The sequence below is a fragment of the Anopheles marshallii genome, chromosome X (genome assembly GCF_943734725.1).
Source record: "Anopheles marshallii chromosome X, idAnoMarsDA_429_01, whole genome shotgun sequence".
NCBI classification, from domain to species: domain Eukaryota; kingdom Metazoa; phylum Arthropoda; class Insecta; order Diptera; family Culicidae; genus Anopheles; species Anopheles marshallii.
Genome location: NC_071325.1, coordinates 632,222 through 656,222, shown reverse-complemented (window position 1 = coordinate 656,222; position 24,001 = coordinate 632,222). Strand labels below are relative to the sequence as shown.

At 45.8% G+C, this 24,001-nt stretch overlaps 1 protein-coding gene across 1 annotated transcript in view; it reads left to right on the top strand.

The window, feature by feature from the left end:
- Nucleotides 1–10,215: 10,215 nt before the first annotated feature.
- Nucleotides 10,216–24,001, top strand: part of LOC128709075 (disks large 1 tumor suppressor protein) — a 38,723-nt gene continuing 24,937 nt past the window's right edge. The window contains exons 1-4 of the mRNA XM_053804063.1: nt 10,216–10,234; nt 16,085–16,216; nt 17,884–18,005; nt 22,477–22,617. Coding sequence (XP_053660038.1) covers nt 10,216–10,234; nt 16,085–16,216; nt 17,884–18,005; nt 22,477–22,617 — 414 coding nt within the window. The remainder of the gene's footprint in view (nt 10,235–16,084; nt 16,217–17,883; nt 18,006–22,476; nt 22,618–24,001) is intronic.

The window sequence follows — 24,001 nt, the reverse complement described above, 5'->3', positions numbered from 1 at the left end:
CTTGTGTAATGCAAGGCATCCATTAACGCTAATGATGATACGAAACTAGATGTACATGTATGAAAATTCAAACTTATTGAAGCTATGAAAAAACAACAGCAACAACCAAAACAAAGTGTATGCGTCGTTGTTAATAAACACGATAACAAGACAACAGTCGTCTGAAGGAAACGAAAAAAGTCACTCACATACTACAGAAATACATACACAAAACGGATACGATTTTATGCGTGAACCTTCTTGTACGGTTCACTACCATGAGAATAGCGTACGCGTACAGAGGATACTCCCACCTTCAAGGGAACGTAGCGTTAAGGTCAACAGTTTTTGTCATAAGTTAAAAAAAATAAATACGAGTTAAAATAAAGCTGATTGTATTTGTCCCATACAGTAGCAGTGTTGCCAGTTTGCATGATTATTTTTAAGTTAAATTAAATTTAATTTTATATTTTCACTAATGGAGCAAGCTCAATGTTCTGAACCTGGACTTGTAGCTTTATGGTTCATAGGTACTTATGGTTATGGGTAAAGCTCTTTATAAAGCGAGACAACGATAAGCGAATCGTTTATGTTACGCAACATGCAAGCTCCTGAAATAAGTTCATAACTCATCAAAGCATTTGAAGCCGATTGAACTTTCAGCCTAGCAACATAAAATTCATTTCGTAATTCGCTCATCATTTCGCCGCCAAGCTGTTTTTCCGAACGAAATTTTCTTGAACCTATGTCGACCGGTTTGCATACAACTTGCGGTCGGCTCAAACGGAAATTTTGTCGAACCAAACGGTAAGCGAAATTTGTTTGTTGTTTGTGCATATAAGTGCTTCTTTCTAGCATGGACGGCTCAAAAAGTTATTGGTCACAAACACTTTTCCAAACAGTTCTTCAACCAACACAAATATCCATTCTCCACATTTAAGGTTCAATTTAATGCAAATCTTAAACATTTCGGGTTGTCGAAATCAAAAACGGCGATTGTGGTTCAAATTATTATCGGTCGTTGAGAACATCAATCGGCCGGCATAATAGTAAAACGAAAGATTTGCGTGCAAGTTCGTTACAGTTTAACGACATTCTGGAGGAATGGATTTCTTGTCTATTATATAACAAATCAATATCTCAATGCACATACCATTACAATACAGGAGTCTACAAGTTAATAGCCAGTTCTTGCTTAATCGTTGAGGAATTTTTGGTGGGAGACAATTTTTGTTCTCATCATGTGATTATCATTTTTTTTAATCTTTGGCAAGGTTCGTCTCTATACATTTGTTTAAATCACTACATTTCAAAACACTTTTGTTAATGTTCAAATAGGTGATGAAACTCTCTCATCAGGTTTATTAATTAATAATTTCATACTAATAAGTAAGCAAGAAGTGTTAATATCTCTTTTTTCCACAAAATCATGTTGGCATCAGAGTTCCGAACTTTCCGAACTCCCACACCTTGCGTGCAAATGTTCAAATATTGCGTGCAATTTATGCTTCAATCTTAATTCAGTGGTGCTCAATCTGAAAAACCGACTAAATCAAGTTTCACATATAATGAGAAAGACAATGATCAAAATTCTTCTTTTCCATTTATGTAACACCATTCTCATCCGGGTTTGCTCCTGATATGTTGTAGTAAATTTTATTCCGATAAATTGTATTTCTTTTGACACCTCGCCGAGTAAATGAATTAACCGACAATAGTCTGAGAATGAAGGAAAAAAGCTCGTGGTTACTGTATATTTTCTGTTATAATAATAAAGAATTTTTTTCGAGTTTTAACGAAGTCTTAATAAATAATCACTATTGAATAAACATGGAAAATAAACATATTTTATTTTAGTATCATAATTTGGCATAAGGCTAACGAACGAACACACGAAACCCTTGACATTAGTATCGTCCTTTAGGTCATTTAGTAGCCTAAATGTGTATGTGTGTATCATTTTTTTTTTGTTTTGCGTTGGCGTAAGACATATTTGGACAGCGAGAAAAACAAATGGTCACTGACATGAGAGAGTCGATGCGCATTCAAGCGACCTAATATTGAAGATAAGGAACACAACAAAAAAAGAAAATTTACGTTTTTTTATCAACGAAAGATGAAGGTTTGAAATAAACAGTACAGAAAATAAATCTTACCTGTGGCGAATAATTTCTACCCCGAAGTTTTCTGCCGGCAGAGGAAAAACTCTTCATTAAAATTATTTAAAGCCAAACAAACTTGCTCACACACGTGCTGCACTAAAAGCGGCTCTCACCCATTTCGATACATTCTTTTCCCGCTAGTGGTAGGATCGTATCGCTCTATCTCACTCCTTGCAAAGCCGTCCGGTACGTCATCATCCTTTCGGTGTTGCTCTCTCGCCTTAACCACGCAAACACACACGCGTTTGCCTCCGTTCGCTCGCACAAGGATGCACCGAATAAAAAAAGTATATTAAAATCCACCAGAGAGTAATATAAACCCGTGACGCACAATCAGCAAACGGTGTAAGGACGAATAGGAGGAAAAGAGAAAACGGAAAGCACAACACTTCAATAAGAGAAATACAAAACACTGCAGGGATGGTAAGAAAAGGAAAGAAGCAAACGAAACGAGCATGAGCATTAAATAAAAGAGAAATAAAAAAACTAGAAAAGAAGAGAGATGGAGAGCATAGCGGAGAAGATTTCCTCCCGTAACAGGCCGTACAAGAAGAGAATGGTTTTTTCGGTCGCAAGGAAAATGTGATTATGAAATAGAGGGCCTAGCATAAAATGCTTTTTCGCCAAAAGGGACACGGCGTGCGGTCCGTGCAAACGTTCGCAAAAGCAGTTCGTTCTCGAGCGTGTATGCAGGTGTGGATGTGCGTGTGTGTGTGTTTCAATTTTCCCGAGCCCTCGCACGTTTGCAACAGTTACTGGCGAGTGAAGTTTTGCTTTTCAGAGGTTTTAAATGTTGTTTTGGCTTAATTTTAGGTTTTGTGCTGTCGTTACGTTACCACGATACGGTACGGAAAAATTAACAGTCTATTTATGCAACCGCGTTTACAACGAACTGTTCGGCGTGCTCGAGCGCGAGAGAGAGTGAGAGAGCCAATATGATGTGCGTGCGTGTGTATACGCGTGACTGAGAGGGAATTAACCAAAGAAGAGAGTATACTGCAGCTGCCAGAGCGAGAGCGACGTTTTACGTTACACAAACACACACACGCAAACGCGCGTGCCAACAACCTGCTCTAATTCCTCTTTTTGTGTTGCCTCCGATTAAGGGCTGCTTCGGTGGGTGTAGCGGTAGGAGAAAGGGGTTGCACAGGGTGGAAGGTTGCTGTTTGCGTGCGGGTGTGTGCGTGCACACCCGAATCGGCCCGAGACCACCCCTTCGGTTGGTGTGCGCAGGAGGGTTTGTGAATTTTCCACCTGCCGTTTTCTTTGCGGCCAGGACTATGGGCACTTGAACCGTGAGCGGTGAGCAGCGTGGTCTCGTGATCTCCGGCCGGGACGACTGCGTTGTTGTGTGCGGTTGTTGTTCGGTAGTGCGTATTATTGTTGTTGTTGCTTCGATCGGTATCAATTCCCCTCCACCCTCGCACCCACACGGCTGGGGTAGCCATCCCACCCCTTGCGGCCATTACAATTTTCCACCCGGTGGTGAAAGAGACACATTGTTGTTGTTGTTAGTGCAACGGTCGGTGCATCGAACTGTCCTGTTTTCTTGATTCCACTGCATTGATAGCGCAACTTCCCTTGCATCCTGCCAGCTTCAATCAACTTACTGCAGGAAGCAAACGTAAAAAAAAAACAAAACAATAGTATGATACCCAAAGAAGAGCAGTTGGCTACCGTGAATGGTTACAACCATTCACTGCATTCTCTGTTTATACTAATTTTCCCAAAAGGCACGCTTACCACGTGGTCGAACTGCTATAATGTAATTGGAGCTGGGGAGTTTAATTTATTCTAAAGGGAGGCATTTAACTTTTCCACATTTTCCTCGTTTTTGGACTGGTGTTGTATCATTTTCCTACGAATCGGTGTGTTTTTAAGAAAAACCCATTTAACCGGAATCACAAAACAGCAATAAAATATAAATAGGTGTTCGACGAATCCTGAAAAATTGTTCATTTGGTTTGTCAGTGTGCGGAGCGTGAGACAATGTGTGCAGCGGTGTGTGGTGATTGGGCGATAGTGTTAAACGAATCGTTAGTAGCAGTCGGAAAATGCCGAAAACTTCTATCAAATAAACAAAATTTCAAAATGACTGACTGAGTGCTATTGGTGAAAACAGGAGGGGATGATTTGGGTGCGGGCAGGGTTAGTTCTGCAGAACCACCCCATCCACCCCTCTGTTTGGCGAGCTCATCCTTGCCTCTTGCCATCGCCCATTAACACTCACAGCCATTACTCAACCAACCTAACGGCAATCAAACTATTACAACAACAAAAAACAATGCTATCGGAAAAATCAGGTGAAAAACTTTCCCTACTGTGTGCAACAACAGCCATAAAAAACAGAAGGGAAAAATCAGGTGCAAAATTCATCGACAACGCTCGTCCTGTGTGCTGCTTCTGAACGCTACAGTGTCGACGAACTTTCCTGTGTAACTGCGCGCGTGTGTGTGTATGTGTGAGTGTGTTTTTCCCGATTGTGAAAAACTTTTCCTCGCAATGTCCGGTGTTCGGCGGCAAAATTTGTGTAAAAGAGTTACACATTACCTTGCGCTTTTCCGACGCTGAGTTGAGAAAACTGTAGTGTGCAAATTGTTAGGATAGTGGCGGGAAGAAGGTTTGGGGGAAGGGAGAGATAATTTAATTTCTAGCGCATTTAACGCGCCATAAATTGCCCGGCTTCAGTGATGCAAAATACGTTCCCGCGGCCTGCCATTTGTAAAGTGGCATTTTGCTTAATTATTTTTCAGAGCCGTTTCCTCTGGCTGCCCTTTTGCCACCCACCGTTTAGTACCACCTTTTACAAGGGGTGCGAATGTCGTCCTGTATCGGGTTTTTTTTTAGTTGACAGTGTGGTAGTAACCATCGATCGGGAATGCCGGGTAAAGGGAATCACACAATCGATGATTGACAAACGATCGAACCGTGCGTAACGCCTGAATGTATGCTATCAGCTGTATCCCATACACGATGTGTACCGGAGCGTTTGTGTGAGAGAACGCGCGCGCGCGCGCCCTCTTGCTCTTGTTCCTCTTTTTGTCCTACCGTACCCTTTGTGATTATGTATATGTGTGTATTTTCTCTCTTTTGAATGTTACCCTCTTGCGCCACGCCACCCCTCTTGCGAGCTGCGCCACCCCCTTTCCAAGAAGCATTCCGCAATGCAGTTTAGATTGTGACTCGTGCTCAGAGCTACATGAGCGCACCATGTGCGAACTCATCCCTCAATTCCTAAACTCCCCCACTTCTCCCTCTTCCTCCCCAAACCCACCGGCACGGCAGCGAATTCAAACGAATCCCCATATACTCATCAGCTCACAAACCCACCCAGCCTGAGGGAAAACGTAACAGAGCAAAAACCATCTGCCACCAAAAAGAAAAACCTTAAAAGAAATCCCATTCGCTCTTGCTTTGCTCCAAACACGCTCTACCAGCGGCTCTCAACTCTTTCCTCGCGGCTAGCGCGGATACATCCCTTTCGGTTTCTCCGCTTCCTGCGTGCGCAAATTGCGTCCCCAACCTTCCGGTAAACACCCACCCAAAAGGGTACCTATTTCTTACTTTCCTTTTTTGTTTGGTGCTTTATATTTCCATGTCGTTTCATTCCACGCAAGCAATCACCTCGTTCTAGTTGTATGTTGCGACTCCCCAGATCGGAAGGGCAGTATTTAATTTTTTGGATTTAGTTTTGTTTGTCTTTTTGGTCTTTCATGAGCTTTCTCTCTCTCTCTCTTGCTTTTTGCCTCTCTTTCTATCACTCTCTCTCTTCTTCTCTTTCGTTCATTTTGCTCCCACTCTCGCTCTTGCTTTCCCACGTGGGGCCGTATCCTTGGTGTGGCGCATACACACTCCTAGGCAACCCTGACGCTCGTAAGGATTCCCGCAACATATCCGCCTACCCTGTGTGTACCGCGTGTGTGCGCGTGTGTGTGTGTCCACGCCACGGGGTAGAAACGCGACGGTTATTATTTAGTTGGGTCTTAGCAACCGAACCAACACTCCGAAGACTTCGGCGCGGTCTAAGGTTCTTCCTACACCCTACGAAACGATATCGTCCCCAGCCGTGTGTGTGTGAGTTTAATAGTGCTCGTCGTGTGTATGTGCGATGGTGTCAGTGTGGTAGCTCCCCCTTCGTTCCTGCGTTCCTTGCTAGCACGGGTTTTGCCATTTGAGTTTTGACACATTAGACCTCAGGAGCGATGCCCGAGTGTACCTCATGCTATAACCTCCTGAAACGTGGTAACAATACGCCAAAAGCGAGGCATTCTTCACCAATTCAACAGATCAAGACTGCAACAGAGAAACATGTCGTATCGTAACTCAAAGTTCAGCGTGGTTCATTTGCCTTCCCATCCTGACACGAAGATCTTGGACGTAGAAAGTCCAACCGTAGATTTCCTGGAACAGCAAACTAAACTGCCATCAGTGGCAGTGACGAATTCGCTAGTGCGTGTTCCATTTTCGTTTGTTCCGTTCGAATCACTCCAATGCGTCCATTTTCGGGCCGCGATACAAGGGTATACCAACGGCAGTCGCGGCGCGGCAAGCGGAAAAGAAAACACTCGAAATCGATTTCTTCATTGATGGTCGCCTTTAAGTTCACCCGGTCTATTTCACGCGTTTTTCGCCCGCTCTCTTTCTATTTGGTGCACACTGTCGGGTCATCAGGAGAAGAAAAAACGGGACAAGCCAAACTCCGCACAAGCCGCCTCAGAATAACAAGCCACAAACCAGGGAAACCGCAGAGCCGTTTGAAATAGAATATAGATATGTGTTTATATTTATATTCCCTATGTTGAATGATGGGCGGTGAAAAGGGGGCGACCGGGATGGAGACCCAGGACGGGATGGGGGGTAATGGTAAAGCAAAGTATAAGTATTTTTAGTGCCCTTCCCGCAATACTTCCAACCTCATCCAAATAGATCCCGACGTTGTTCATCAGTGACGACGCCTCGCAACATTTCTGACGTCTCATGGGCTCAAGGTAAGAATGGTGGTAGAGGAGAAATTGCCTTCTGAAGCCGTTTTGCGTTGCCCGCGATGGCCGAAAGAAGGAAACCTGAGGCGGTCTCGGTTAGAAGCTGGTTGAAGTGATTCCGCGAACAAGCATTATTGGCGCAGTGCGTGGATGTCCATCACACATCTGGCACATCTCGCTCCCAAAAGCCGTGTCGCACAGTCTGCACACCCCGGGGGTCAGCTACGTGCCGTGGATGAATTATTAAAATTAAATACGGAACGCAAAACCCAAGTGCATTAGCAATCGACCGGAACGCGCTTAGTGTTTTGTGCTGCCACGCGAAAAGAAAAAAAACAGAACAAAAGCTATCAGTCAGCAGTAACTCCCGCGTCCGATAAGCCCATTCAGGGAGACCGGCGAACGGCACGGAGAAAGGGTAAGATGTCGGCTCAGCTATCACACTGGTTGGCTGTAGGAATTGTAACGCGCAGCAATTCATGAAACTAGCCAGCAGTCATCAAAAGAACAGCGGTTAAACCATTGCTCAGCAATTCTGAGCTATTGGCGGTACTCCTCTTCCTGAACACCCTGGGCCTGTAAATCCATACGCGGGAGTTATAGCGCTTGATGTGACTTGCGAACCACCAACAACCATACTGTGCGATTTGGAGAGGTGGAAACATTTTAACAGCTGCTCAAGCAGGGGTTTGCCAGAATCGATAATTTCTGGCGGAGAAGCATCTCGACCATTAAGGGACGCTTAATTCGCTAAATTTGATTTGGCCGGGTCGTTGATGGGGACAGAACTTTGTGGAATTTAGCTCTTTGTGAGCTAGCGGCAATATACCAAACACTTACACTAAGTTTGGAAGCAATTCTGCGAGATTTCTACTAAGTAGTTCCAATTCTGAGGAGCCCTACCACCTTCAGAATCTAATAATCTCCCTTGCACATCGAATAAAACTCATTTGCAAAACCTCCCAAGGTGGTCCGAACGTACTCCACTTACAATAAGAGCACGAGTTATGCTCCGCAACAGCCCTTCTGTATTACATTGAAGCAAGTGCTGGTGGCATGTGTTTACATTAGCTAGAGTGTATTGGGTAGAGCATTGCTTTTTAAACAAATACAAGCACCCACTTCCCACACCACATACTCTCGCGCGATTAAAGCCGTAGCTGGCGTATGCGTTCGATACGATACAAACCAGTACGTCACGAGGAAAGCCAAACATTCCAGCACGACCACTACGCTGTTGTTTGGCGTATATGTGCAGCCGTGCAGCTTCCCCACGGTACAGACGAACGGGGTTGGGTGGTGCGCTGGTGGGTCATGTGCCATCAACAAGAGAATTTTGGAAACGATCAATCACCAGAACTAGCTCTTGACTCTGGTTCACTGCCCTGGCTTAGAGAATCGCAGGGGAGTGGTAACAAGTAAAGTTTGCACTGCAAAACTCATACTCCAATTCCAAAAACCCCATAAGCCCATCAAATCTCCGTAAGCAATACTCCAAATCAACGCGTCAATCACAACCGAACGGTAGAAAGTACAACGAAGTTTGTTGGGGATGGTTAGATCATACTGTTGTTTTTTTTTTACTTTTGTGAGGAGAATAGTCGAGAAAAAAAAAGAAAAAGAAAAGCCTGAAGAAATTGAGGTCTTTTTGTCCATATCCCGATTTTCTGTTTGTGATATGCATGCAGCACAACACAAAAGAAATGGGAATTCCTCTAGACGGTGAAGGTAATGGTAGGTAGCAGTAGTACCGACGGGTACTCGCCGTTCCGGACGTACGCGTTACCCTTGCGTCCTAGTCCCTGTTTTGGGGCTCAATGTTTTGCTGCTGAGAGAAACAGTGGCAGCAGCAGTAGCAGCAGCAGGGCCTGTTGAGCCTGGGAGAGCTACTAGAGCACGGTACCGATGAGAGTGAGTGTGCAGCGACTGGCTCCGTGTTCCTGTTTGTCATTCCTGTGCCAATGAATCCCGCGGTGTGAGCCCCGGTGCAACTGCAAAACTGCAAGTCCCATTCCACACCAGTGCGTGCTCGTGGGTGATTGTTCTTCAATAGAATCTGTGTGTACTTGCATGTGTGTGTGTGTGTTGTGTGTGTGTGTGTGTGTGTGTGTGTGTGTGTGTGTGTGTGCAGAATCATTGCGCACCTTGACGCCGAAAAATAAAGTTGAACGGTCCAATCTCCGACTCGTGTACGACCTGATTTCTGGCCTTTCCGACACAAGCTGCATCAGAAGCTCAACTGGTTGCTGCTCGGCAGCACAACTGTGGGTACTCCGGCTCGGAATGGACGTGCTGGTGCGAACTGCTCACTAAACGAACTTCAATCATTGGGCAATCGTTACTTAAAGTGGCAACAATGACTTCTGGACGATTTTTAACCCCGTGTCCGAATAGCTCCGGTTTAATCTAAGATGTGGCTGTTTTAATTCTAGGATGCTCGGTTAGCTCGGGTCGGTGAGAGAGAAGATCTGCCTGCCAGACGGCCATCGACACATTACTTCGTGGTACCGCAGCAGTTATGCTGCGTTTGAGTGCCCTCAAGGTGGACCGTTAAGTTGTGACCCAAACAGGACAACACGTGCGTGAACGAAGCATGTCAACCATGCCAAAGCGAAAGTAGTACAAGCGTATGTGTGATAATAGCCAATAACAAACAGCAGGTTCGAGTAACGGCGCGGCAACACGGCGCGACAACAAAAAAATCAGTGGTAGAATCTGTTTCTAAAGAGGTCGGCGCAAGCATTGACTCACAATAGACAGACAGTGCAGAGCCCAAAAGGGAAGAACCTGCAGCAACGCAGCAGAAACAAAATATTATTCAGAGTGTGATATTGCGCGGTGCGTGTGTGCGGAGTGTGTTTGTGGGTGAGAAAATAAAACGGATCCGTGCCGGGCAGTGCCACCGAACATCACCAGCCAGCTACGTTCACCTTGCCGCGTACAAACAAGAGATCCAAACGAGGTCCGCACGGTGGCCGGCGTGATTGGACCAAAGTGGGCCAACGCCAGCAACGACTTACTGCACCGCATACGCAGGGCCCCGGTAACTGCCAACCGCCTCCAGTGCGCTACAGACCGCCGCCACCGCCACAATGCCGGTGAAAAAGCAAGGTAAGTCCTATGGTGGGCCCGGCCAAACCTGGCAGGACGTGTTATTTATTGAAATTGTTTTTCACGTATAACCTGTCGTGTTTGGTGTTTGTCGTGTGTGAGGTTATGCGAAGTTGCCTGGGAAGCAACCAATTGGAATGGGGAGGAAGGAGGACGATGAGGAGGAAGGCGGGCGGGGAGTACACCGAGCACGATGATACCATATCCTTTATTCGTTTCGTATCCTGGCGCTCATTGTTTTGCGCTGTTTTGCGATGTCGTTCTACAAAACAACGAAGTTGTCAATGTATCTGCGCCACGCCACGGCTCCGTACATCCAACACATATCCTCCCATGATACTGCAGAGCAGGATACGCAACCGTTCGATCCAAAAAAAACCAAAAACATCGGCTTTGTGGCAAGCAAAGCGCGACAAGGAATGCGAGCGACGGGTTAAATTAGATTACATCTGATATGGAAATAAAATCAAGTGCCTTGTATACGTGTTTCCTGTCGCACTATCAGATGCTGGGGGAGGGGAGGGGGGTGGGATGTAGGGGGTCGATGCAGGGGAAGGGGAAGGAATCATTAGGAGGAACAAAAAAAAGGATCAGAAATTTAATTATGCAGCATCCCGGACCGACACAGCCGCAACCACAGAACCACACGCTGATACCGAACCCCTTTCTCTCTACCCTTCCCTTCCGATCCATAGATGGCCAGGTTCTCCACATTTCCGGGCGCTGAATATTACAAAAGCGGGTGAACAGAGCGGGCTGTCCGTATGTTTATTACAGTTTTTCTTGTTTTGTTTTTGCTTTAATAACATGTTGAAAAACACATCCCAACTACGGTGGACGCTCGGTGGTTCTAGGATCCGAAAACCCTGAAACACTCCCTGAAACACCTGTGAAGATGGGGTGTAGGGAGGGGTGGGGGTGGGGTCTTTTAAACACAGTTCCGATATCAACACTACCAGCGAACTGCCAATCAGCGCGCCTGGAATGGTGGGAAGGAGCATGCGGTATCGGTTGTCACCGGGGGTGAAATCCATTTTGCTGAGGAAAATCTTTCCTTCCTGGTGTGCCTCATGTTACAGGGCTCCCCCTCCCCTGTAAGCTGGCTTATAAGCATACACACAGGCAGTTGCACGCACGGTAGTGCGATACTCACAGTAGCCGTGTGTGAAGTGTTGGTTAATCCAGACAGCTACTGTTATATAATTACCATCATCAGAGCTGGCAGTGGCCTCGATGTCATGTGGCTGTAAAGGAGTGTTTTATTTTATTTTTCTGAGGGGGTTATGCTGAGGGGGTTAAAAGAGACAGTACAAATTGTACACAGATTGCTGTTAGAATAGCAGTAAAGAAGAGTCGGTGAGTAGATCGTAAAGCGGCAGATGTTGATTGCGCTATGTACAAAGACCCCGCACTGTGGAGCCGTCTCTACGTCTACCAGACACAAATGTGAAACACTCCGCACATACACACACACACTCTCGCCCATACATTATCCTCACTAATGGTGTTCGTCTACATCCCTATGGTCAATTTTTCCTACCGCACAGACCGGTGTGAGTGAACCGGTATGGTGGTATGGATCGAGAACATCGCTTCCGACTCAAACCTTCACCGCTCTGACCCAGTTTCCACCGCCATCTCATACCCCATCAGTTTGGATCTGTGTAGTTCTGGCTATGGTTACATCTAGTACCTGAGCGTCCCTTTAAGGCCTGTGAGGCTATAAACGGTACGCAGACAGTGTAACAGGAATGGAACGCCAAATGGTATCCGTTTTGGGGGGATGGGGGCACTACACAATACAATCTGATAGAATGCGCGCACATACTCAATATAGTCCCCCATTTCTGGAAGACTCTCGCCTATCGTCTAATGCTTCTATGACAGTCCCAATGAGCGCTGGAACACTGGGTATACAACTGAATAAACGGTTTAGATGATCAGAGGTAGCGATATCACTACCAACACGTTAGAAAAGAATAAATAATACATTCATGATGATGGGACCCAGTACACGGAACGCAATGATAAGCAAGTACACCATCACCTATTAACGATGATGAAGCCCTGCTTGCGGAAATGGATGGCATAGAATGGAAGGCATATTCTACCCGGCATGTTCGGCTGGATGGAGCACTACCCAGTGCCAGATAAGCTGACTGCTGCGTGAAAGGTAAATACTGTGCACCTATATGGCTACCAGATTCAAACAGCGGGAGAAACGGCTAGAACATTCTGTTCTCCAGATCAGAGATGCCAAACCCCGCCTAGCTGTTTTTAAATTCAATACTGTACAAATTCGTTTTGAATAATATTGTGTTACACATAATGTAAATTATGTGTACCTAATAGAAGAAGATCTGGTCAATGGTTGATTTTCCGTTTCGGAATCTCATAGTTCCAAACTGTCTCTCGAACGAATGGGACCAGACGATCTAGTAGTATAAGAGGGAATATTTAGTAGGTGGTATTTAACATCGGTATTCAGCCCATGTAATTGCTAATGTGGGATATATTGTATTATGCATTTCATATTTTCACTCTGTATAATTGATTGCAAGAGTGCATTAGCTCTTTCCTCCAAGAAATTTGCCGACCACTTGCACATGCTGATCTGTGTCTGTGTTGTTTTATTTTTACGGAAAAATTACATCATTATTTTACATGTACTATTTTAAACAGATAACAAATAAAGATTCTTGTAAGTAATCACTTACAAAAGAAAAAAAAGAAAGTTGTTCAAATAATTTAATTCAAAACTTACGGTGAACCATTTTCTTCGAGCACACGTTTGACATCCCTGACATCAGCACAATTTCGTCTAGCTGTTTGGTTTGGCAGATAGTTTTTGGGTACTTTATGCAGCACAACAGCGTCAGCAAAAATCTAGCCTTAATTCGCATAATCTTGCTATCAACAGCGAACCATCGCCACCTTTGGCGGAACAAACAATTCCAGGTGTACTGCGGCACCACCCGGTCGGTTCATATATGGGCACGGTTGAGTAACACGCGTGCAAGACCAACTTTGAACCCTTCCCGGTTCGGACGATAAAGGTGCCTAACAGTGAGCTTGCACTAGAATTGTTCTCCATCACACAAAGAAGAGAGGGAGGGTGAGCGAACGCAAATCTGTTTGATGTACGGTGCGTAGATGAATGGGTGGCTCCATTCAACGTGCAGTGCGGGTGAGGTCGTCCGGGTGGCGACAAGTAGCGACGGTACCATTGTGCTGCATTTCAAACACGCAACTGTGACGTTCTGAATGGACGATTTTTATAGATCGTAGAAAGGACCGATTCATTCGGAAGTAGGAGACTTGTGGAGGAAGGGGGGGCGGAAGCTAAGGGAGAAAAAGGAGGTAGCAGAATGGAAAATGGAATGAACGGGCGAAAACTTTTCACTTTATCAGTGAACACTGGTTTATAAAGCACTTCACCTACAAGTGCATCGTGTTCTAGTCCATAAAACGGTCACATATTCGCTAGAAGAGGGAGAAACAAAAGCACCAACCATGGAACAAGTGTGCTCTCTGCTGTTGGGATTGAGGTGGTAAGGTGGATATAGAACGCTATCGATGGAAACAAATACACACACAAAGCACCCACGCCTTTAATATCCATCGATCGAGAGCAGAACTGACAGCGCGTCAGGCAACACCGGTCGGTGATGTGACAGGCGTGAACCGAACGGTGGCGTTCGTTGGTTGACAACGGAAAGATCCGGCAGCTACCACAATGTTTCCCCCGGCCATCAGCCGCACTTGCCGGTAATCGGCGAAACCATCCGAGATCCATCAGGACCGATACGGAGCGTGCCACTCTACACCGGCACCGGAGTGTACTTGAAAAGCTGCAAAGCTAAAAAGTTGTCACGTTTCATCGGCTCGCACCTCCGGGGATGGCGTCCGGTGGTGATCCCAGGGCCCAGCTCGCCCAGCGGACGGATGATTTGATGCATGCAGCGTAATGCTTGCGTAGAAAGCTCTGAACCGTTCAATCACGATTCCTCTTCCTCCCGTGTGCGGTATATTGCACACCCGGTCGTTAACGGATCTCGTTCGCCTTGATCTCGGCCTTTATCTCGGGCTCGAGCTGTTGCATCTCGACCGGTGTACGCTCCCGCGTAGATTGGATAGGGGAAAATGGTTCGGTCGGAATGGTTCTAATTTTAAGTTTTCCAACTCGGACCACACTTCCGACAAGGTTAATTTCACAGCACAACATGCTTGATATCGATCCCTACCGTATCGGCAACAATACCCCGCCCCAGCTCGAAATGGGAAAAATGACAACTTTCGTACAGGTTTCCCATCTAGGTCGAACTGTCAAAGCAACGTTTCCGAAACACTGGAACTCGGTAGCTAACGCAGACCGATGCTGGTGGGGATTTTTGGGCTAGCTGGGGTGAAGGAAACGTTGGGATGATTTGCTGATTCCAGATGTTTCACGGCGAACTGACAGGCGCCATCGTAAGCGGTCGGTCTACAAATCGACACTGGCCAGAACGACCGATCGATATCCACCCAACCTCGTGTAATGGGAGAGGTTTTCTTCCCCCCAGGTCCCACCCGTTTACTGTTTGCTAGCATTTTACGAGCTCCAACTTACACGACCCTAAACTTCTTTTGGCAACGGTCGCTCGCCTGTTACCTGCGCGTCGCAGAATTGCCGGGGCTGTCCCAGTTTTTGTCACGCTACGTGTTGCTTTTCGGACCCTCCCGAACATTGCTGCTGTCTTATCCACGACGAACGGTGAGTACCCGTCCCAAACGAAAGTGACACTGTTTGGGGCGCATTCGCTTCTTCAGACGTGCTCCAACTACAGTCACCATCATCATCGGGGCCGGTAGACATAACGTGCACTAACCTAGACGTTAAGCAACCGCTGTCGTGCCGAACCTTAAACTTGGCTGCGGTTTAAAAATAACTTTTGTTTTACTGCTGGTCATGCAGTTCTAGCACGCTCGCTTCTGCTGCTCCACCTCAGGAACGCCAATTCCTGGTGCGGTCAACCACTCGCTATCGGTTCATTATATTTCGTTAGATGAAATGACCGCATTTTCGTAATCCCGTGCTGACCAACCAGCCCCACCACGAGGAATGACGTCTGATTGAGAAGGGTGTTTTTTGTGTCCATTTCACTGTTGGAGCTGCTGGGGGTCGCTTGAATTACCTCACGCTGTACAATCGGGAAAATACCCTTTGGACATCGGGTTCCCCCCGACACAACTTGGCACGTACCGCACGTGCTATTTTTGGCGTACGCAAATGTGAAACCGAAGGGACTGAACTACTTCAGCTCGGCAGCGAGAACATGACCAGCATTAACAAAATGTAGATGAGCTATGGGGCTATAAAAATTGACCGAATGCTCACGCAACCCCCGGACAACGTGGTTTGGTCCGTGCCCAGATGGTACAGAACACACTGGAATGCGTCGTAGTGTGGGGCCCCCTAAAAAAAGGTCGTTGCGGTTGCGGGGTGGAAAGTGTACTTCAATAAAAATAAAATCACAACAACAACAAAAAACACACACACTAATCGACCTTGGACAATAAAATAGAGGGAGGGGGAAAACTTCTGAGCAGGGATGTCCGTCATCCGAAAATAGAACGCTGCACATAAAACGATATGAGTTATGGCAGGTGTTGCGTTAATGGGTACGAGCTTTTTGCGTGTAAATTGTGTGTTTAGTTACTGTTTTTTTTTGTTTGTTTGTATTGTACATGGATTGCTTGTTTCTTGCGTGTCATATCTTACGTCGCGAGAGCGCTAATGTTATACAATCGCCATCTTGCTTATCTTTACGTCTCAATCTCATTCCACTCTTCGTTTGCCGCTTATTGCAGAAGCACACCGGGCGCTCGAGCTGCTGGAGGACTACCATTCCCGTCTGTCGACACCGCAGGACCGCGCCCTGCGGAGCGCCATCGAACGCGTCATCCGGATATTCAAATCGCGCCTCTTCCAGGCCCTGCTGGGTAAGTGTGTACCGCCCGGTAATCTACCTCTTGCAACCCCTCCCCCACCATCAAGCACGCTCGATCCACAGTGCTTGCCAATCTGTTTCATTTTTATCCAATCGTGCTGGCAAATGAGGTATGAACCATAAATGGGGAGGGAAAAACTCGGAGCCGAGCTCGCAGTCTAGGTAGAGCGTTTCGCTGATATAACAATCAGCTATTTATAGCGCACAATTAGCAAGATGAAGCTTATGCAAGCGCAACGCTGCTACGACGCTGTTCAATGAAGGTTGCAGCACAATCACACACATAACCGACGTTTCGCTACCAAAATCCAATGCCATGGGCGGCGTGGAGTGCTGTCAGATGCGAAAACCAGAAGTCGACCAACCGGTATCCAGAAATGAAGCAGTGTCCGCATCTCTAGGGCTCTCGGAAAATGCCTAACCCTAGCGACTTCCACGGACCGCATGGCGAGTGCATCGCCTGGTCATGCAATTGAGGCCACCGCCCGTCGAGCGGAAATTGGGTAAACTGTGTCCGTAGCTGCACACATCCCCTCCCCAGCTCCACCAAACTACCATCTGCCGGGAGATCCCGTACCGTACGGCCGTTTCATTTGCGTCATTAAAAATAAAACCCCCGGAATGTTGCTCCAATTTCTTCGACATTTTAGCTCCGGCTTTTCTATTAGACAACGCACACATGCACATGGTCGTCTACATCTCGTGCCTTATCGTGGGGCGGAAAATGGATTCGAACAGCGTGGTTTGTGTGACTTGGCAGTATCATCCGCTTCCAAACGATTCTTTCATTCATTGCAGCTTCGACCAACGAAATGAGATGCAAAGAAAGATGACTGGTGGAGCGCTCGGCTCGGGGAGTGGGGGTTCTTTCTTCTTCTCATTGCCATTGCTAGGCATCGATTGTCATGGTTTCCTTTTTCCGGTTTCTTTTTTTTTTTGCTTTTCTCTAAACGTCCAATCAGTGTTGGGGGGAGGGGGGGGTGAGTCTTCTTGCTACGAGAAAGACCATTTTCTCCGAAGGCACACATTAGAAGCCGCCATCCGGTCATGTTGATGTGTCTCGATCGATTTCTCAACATTTTGGGGTGCTTCATTTTTATTTTGGTGAGCAAAAAAAACCGGAAGACCACGGCCTGAAAAGGATGAAGTAGTGTACCACGCGCCTTAGGTTATGCGAAGAAAAAAACCCGCATTTGGACAATCACGTCGACTGACGAGTGCTTTTGTTGAAGGATACTTTGTGACAGTACTGAATAGTACGATTGGGATCTTTTGCTTCAATCTTATTCCATTTCCTAGAAATTCGCCGCGCGGACTAGAGTAGTAGGCAGGAGCGTTGGAGCAAAACTTTTCGGCAAATGATGTTTAGCTTCTGGTCGGCAAAAGGTAAAGAGCGAATCGAAACAATACTTCTTGGCCTTAAAAATGGGCGCTGGAATAAGGAAAAAGACACCTAGAAGGTCAGTCGGACGCCGTTTTGTCTGCGATGATGTAGTGGCTGTTACCGGACCGGAGGGAAGATGATTTTATATTTCTCCACAATGATGGAACGACATCGATCCATCACCAAACTGCTGTGCAGTTACAGAACGCTCCCGCTGCCACTGGTGCCAACATTACAAGCATTTTCTCTCTCTCTTCTTCTCATCCCCGTCTCAGATATACAAGAGTTTTATGAGCTGACACTACTGGACGAATCCAAAACCGTACAGCAGAAGACCGCAGAAACGCTGCTGATTGCTAGCAAATGGGAACAGGACAATGCCATCAAGGCGAACGAAGTAAGTATGCGGGGTGTGTGAGTTAGAGGGGAAGGGAATCCTTACACATGAAATCGGATCCATTTGATTCTGGGTTAGTTTGTTCCCCTAACGGATCCTCTTATGTGTCTGCAATGGTTCGTTTTTAATTCACACACACACACATACCACACGGGCCAAAAGCTCACTCCTGCTTCGAATTACCGGGTAAGTTTTAATCAGCACATTACACCACCACCATCTGCACGCGCGAAAAACCCAGAAGCAATTGTTATAAAATTAGAACGTAACAGCATCAGGTACGCGTGGAACCTCCGACATTTGGGCACTGGCAAAATGGTACCGCTCGCCACTGGTTGGGTACAGGGTGCGAACGTGTGGTTTGCAATTTGCTGCAGATACACAGCACGGCATTTTGACTGACCGTGCACACGGAAGAACGCGCAAAAAGGGCGGGATGTGTATGCGTTTGTGTGTCTATACCGGTCATTATTTAAAGCTGTGTTTGCTGCAAATTAATAACAAGCTCATATGTCTGTCTGCTTGCCACCGCTCCTCACGTTACTCACGGTTGGGCCGTGGTATTTTTGGGTTGTGTCCTATCGGCAAACAATCCCTGCTAGTGTGGCCACCGGTTCCGAGCGCTGCACTCTACGGGTTGCTTCGTGTCCATGAAACAAATTCGAGCAGGGATCGGCAAACCGTTTTTAGGGTCATACATTATAGAGCGTTTAAAAGAAGTAAAAAAAAAGGTAATACGGGTTTAACTTTAGCATAATAGTTTGAATGTAAAACATGGGAAATTTAGGTAATTATAAAATATAAATATATAGATTTGCAGTAATTTCCATCGATTCTACTAAACACCGGGCGCCCCCATATTCTATATTCCTTCTGTACTATTTTCAATCAAGTTTTCAAAGGTTTTTCAAAAAAACAAGGTTGAAAATAAAAACTGTACAGATTATTTGGAATTTTTCGCTGTATCCAGCTACTTTTTCCCGTTAATTTAATAATCTCTCAACCAAGTTTAACTGTGATTGCCAATCAGTGAGCGGCCGGCAGGCATGTGTAAACAATTTCTTTTTTCATATTAAATTGAAAGTCAATAACATCGACAGCGGGATGTTGTACATCAAAGAGAGTGGTATTTGAGATGTTGCGTGTCTCTCTTTTCGACATTATTTTATCGGCTGAGTACATACTTGATGAAGTGCCCTTTCACAGTTCTGACAAGGAAATGTCTTCCGACCTATTGCATTTGTGCCCTAGATTATGGCTGAATCGAACTCACTAAACAAGATGTTTTCATAAATATGAAAGCTATCATATAAAAGCAGCAATAAAAAATTTTCAATCTTTCAATCTTTAAATATTTTTGGGTAAAGTTTTGTCAGATACTCTTTTAGCTACAATACCTGAAGTTCAAATCAAATACAAAATTCCACGAATTTATATACATTATAACTGTCAAAAAAACTATAGAAATCAACTATTTCTTCGCAGTATATTGCCTTGTTTTCCCTAACTACAATCATTAGCATTAGTTAACAAACGATTTCAAAGGTAATAGCTTCCCTAGTTCCGTATACTAACAAGATTACACAGCTGCCGCTAGTGGCTATATATTTCAACAGCAAAGCAACTAAAAAACAAGCTAACAGTTAAGTAATTGGATTAGTGATGGGATTGCACGTTGCAAATTATTTGTGATCTCGGTTGCAGTCGGGGGCACACCGGACAATGCTGCGGCTGGTTGCAATTTTAAATTAAATTAATCAACGTACGGCAGCATACCGGCACCCGGTTGTAATTCCTGGAAATACTGTGAATAGTCTGATTGAGCAAAGCAACAACATAATAAAACACCCCCCGATGTGATAAGCCGGTGTGATGCAGTGTGTCGCATGGCGGTGATTTCGTTTTATTAATAGAATTCTATAGAATGTTAAACTACCATCTATCTCTTGTGTATTCTTCCCTTCCTGGAAAATCTAAATTAAATAAGAAAATTCGTATGAATTAGAGAAACCTGGGGCACTAATGTTTAGAAATAGTACTACTAGTAATATGTATTAATTCGGTAAAAAAAAACCTCGACAAACGTCAAGAGTCCCTGCTTGCCTACCCCGGCAACCCGATGATCGTTCACTTGGTGCACACGGTGGGGTATTCGAGGCACCTCTCTGTCCGCAACGCACGCAAATGCCATGTGTCTGTAGGAGGCATTTTATGATAAACCCCCGTGCCGCGGGGTACAACTGCTGAATCGGGTAAAAGGTGTGGTACGGAATCGTTTTGCAAAATCGGTGTGAAATATGAGCACATTTGGCCAGCACATGCGGCGGCCGGCTTTAATAGCCCGCTTCTATCGGCGAGGATCGTAAACACACAGGCTGCACACAAGCCCGCCCGCTTCTTGCTGAAGATGGACGGCCGCATAGCAGACCAGAGTCGCCGATCGCCGTACCGTATCAATCCCGATGGCCGAATATCCGTCGTAGGTAGCCGAAGGTTATATTAAGCGGTGTAGAATAATAGTGGCAACCGAATAGATGACACCGTGGATGATGCTCCCATCCCAACCAGCGCTTCGGCGCATCGGTTTCCCTTTTGGCCTTAACGCCTGTCAGTGAAGGTTTACGATCCGCGATACACTCTCCCAGGCGCACACGTATCGTGTTGATTTCTTTCTACCATCCCCCATCCCCCGTCACGCCATCCCACCCTCCCCCCCCCCCCCCTCATCCTTCTCCCCTTACCCAATGCTCTTAAAATGAGCTTCCTATAGGCAGCTGCCACTCTCACCGCCCCTTACGTGCCACGTCGGCACGCTCCCTTACGCCCTAGGTGGGTGCGTTTAGCAACCGTAACTTAATTTCGGACGCAAAGGAAATCCCACATACACACTGCTCGGTTGTTCGCTCTTTCCTCTCTTGCGGTGTACTTTTTTTCCTATCTCACGACGTATCCACCCTGCTGTCCTGGTATCATGCACGAGTGTTTGCCCCATTTCGATCAGCTCGGCTCCCGGCTGGTAGCGTCCCCGGGACAGACTGTCGGTGCGCCCCCTGGCGGACGCCAAAAAAGGTTTTTGCGACTCTCCGCGCCACTCTGGGCGGGACACGGGACTAGTTGAGATTGATTTGTTTTGGACCGCGGACGCGTGTGTAGTCGGATTTTTATTTTGGCCGTTGTTGTTTTTTTTAACCCCCTGATTTCGTCTTTGTTTGTTTGCTACTCGATAGCGTTACTATTGTTAGTTCACGTCGGTGTTGTTCTTAGTTGGTTTGATGCTAGCGTCTCGGGCGCTGCCGATTTACATCCACATTGTACACCTGTACCATTGTGGACTGGTTCGGTAGTCGATCGGTATCGATCGTGTGATCGAGGCGCACACGTGCGCACGACCATTGCCTGCATTTGGTGGTCACTATAACCTAACCTATCAAATCCTGGCGTAGTATCGCAGTGTCCCGCATGTATTAGTTGTGTGAATCCAAGAACTGAACCACATGCTAAGTGTGCTGAGCGGGAAGGCGGGACGACCCCCAACATGCTGGGTTTTGTAACATAGGCTAGATTGTGAGTTCTCGCTTTGGCTCTCAAGGCTAGTTTTATTTTTATTTTATTAATCTCATAAAGTCCCCTACGCTACATCGCTAGGTGGACGATATTTCCACGTGGTTTTGTTGGGAGTGGGGACACTGGTGAAGTTGGATGTATCCGGTGAAGAAATGGAAAGTTGAGAGGTCACCTAGATGAAGTTCTCAATGCCGGTGTGAATGTTGGAGGGTGTGTTTTAGGATGTGCGTAATCTTTAGAATAAGATCACCGTGCGTGTAGTGTTCGCAAGTGGAGGGTTCTGATATAAGCAATATTTGAAGTCGAAGATTTTGGAGCTCCTCCTGAGCTGTATTTCTTCCGTCCGGAGGTTCTTTGCATCTCTCGAAGCGACATGACGTGACGTGGAAGGTTGTGTGATATGTGCTACCCACCTAGTGACATCCAGAGTACTCTATTTACTGCATGACGCCGCTATCAACCATTCTCAATTTGCTCTATCAAGCCATTTCCACCAGTCAGACAACCGATGGTGAAAGATCCCTGATATCTCGTCCGTACTCGTGCAAGAATTTTAGTATTTTGAAATCTTAAGAAGGAACGAAGTATGTCAGTAGTGTTAAACATTTAGCCAACTAGGCTTTGTAGCTCTCTCCTTGCGACCATGATTGACTGGGTTTCGATCGTACGCCATTCGCGGCACCGGATATCGTCCTACGTGTCGCCCCGGCGTCGTTCGGACAAACCGAGTGATCGTTACACGGTTTGCACCGACTCCATACCGTTGCCGCACCATGCCGCCAAATCGAGAGCGAGTGTACGTAAGCCTAACAACCTTCCCCACAACCAGCGCGGCACACAAATCTCAACGAAACAACCGCGAAACAGCTTATCACTAATTGCCCGCTGTGCGTTTCTCTTCCCGCAGGCAAACCGCATCAAGCAGCAGGAACAGGAGCAGCAGCAGTTGCAGCAACAGCAGCAGACACCGCCACAACTTCAGCTCCAGCAGGAGGTGGACAAGCAGCCGGTCATAGAGCTACCGTCGCCCCGGCTGACGACAACCAAAGTGAGTCGTTAGCGCCATTCCAATCTCTGCTTCCGTATTGCGTGTCTTGCATGCCTGTGTTTCTTGTGTGCTTTTGGCTGTGTTACGTAAGGGATTTAGAGATCCTTTCAGCTGTGAGTAGAATTCACTTCACTTTTTGTTCGATTACGTTCGAAATCTCGGCGGAATACCAGCATTCCTTAAATAAAATGAACCCGTTTCATTTTGTAGGCTCTATGACACGAAATGTACGATAAAACACGTTTGCTTTAAATTATGTGACACGGCTAGAGCTGTTTTGAGTCTAAAGATGTAATAACAATTCCGTTCACGTCCATTACAATCCATTTAAAAAGTGTTTAATTGAATAAAATTAGTTCAGTATAATCAAGAATAGACACACCACACACCACAGTGCTAGATAAAGGAATGAACAATCGAAGAATTAGACGACATAAACTTAGCTTTAGTGTGTAGCATTATACGCAGCGGCTCGAAGCCAGTTGCCCATTTGCCGTAGTAAACTGCATGAACCCGTATGCCACAAACTTAATAGTGTGTTTGTTTTTTGTTTGCGTAACCGTCTGTGTTTGATTATGATTTGTTTTTGTTCGACCAACATCCTGATGCTGTAAATCTCTCAACAACAAACCCCAAGAGCATTCTTTTTCGAACATACGATAACCAGCTTTTCCAAGTAAGTACAACACCCCTGAGCCAACACGGTACTAGCAAAAGGGATGCTGCAAATATACAAATCAAAAATATAATTCTAGTCATCTTGAACAAAAAAGCGAAGCGAACAAGCGTGGGGAACGGTTAAACAAAGAGTTAGTTGTAATGTTCCGTAAACCAAGGCTGCAAACTTGGTCGTATATTTAATTTTCGTCTGTAATCAACATCGCAACCGTTTGAATGAAATATCAAACAACTCTCTTACGGCTTGATACATCGCCTTGAGGCAAGTGCAGAAAGTGTAGTGTCTTCTTTTCACATGACGTAAGAGTCGGTAAAAAAGGAGGGCTCAAGCTGAAACCAAAGCGGAGCAACAAAATAATTCAAAGAAATTACTCTTCCTGTCAGTTGTGCCTGGGCCACACCGCCAGCCAAGAATGGGTTAGAAGTCAAGCTCGAGAAAAAGAGTTTTACAAGAAGCCAAATTTCTACCGAGATAAAGCAAAAAAAAAAACAAAACGTTTATAATTCATCTTCAAAAAGTTTCGCACAGCCCACTCACACACAAGAAAGGGAAAAAGAAACCAAAGCAAAAGTGGTTGGTACGGGGCAGGGGTAATGCAATCGAAACAATGTTTAAAAATGTTTCATTATTTACAAAACAACAACAGCAACGACCAAACACATATACACACACATATATACACACATATATCAACCTGCTGCCATT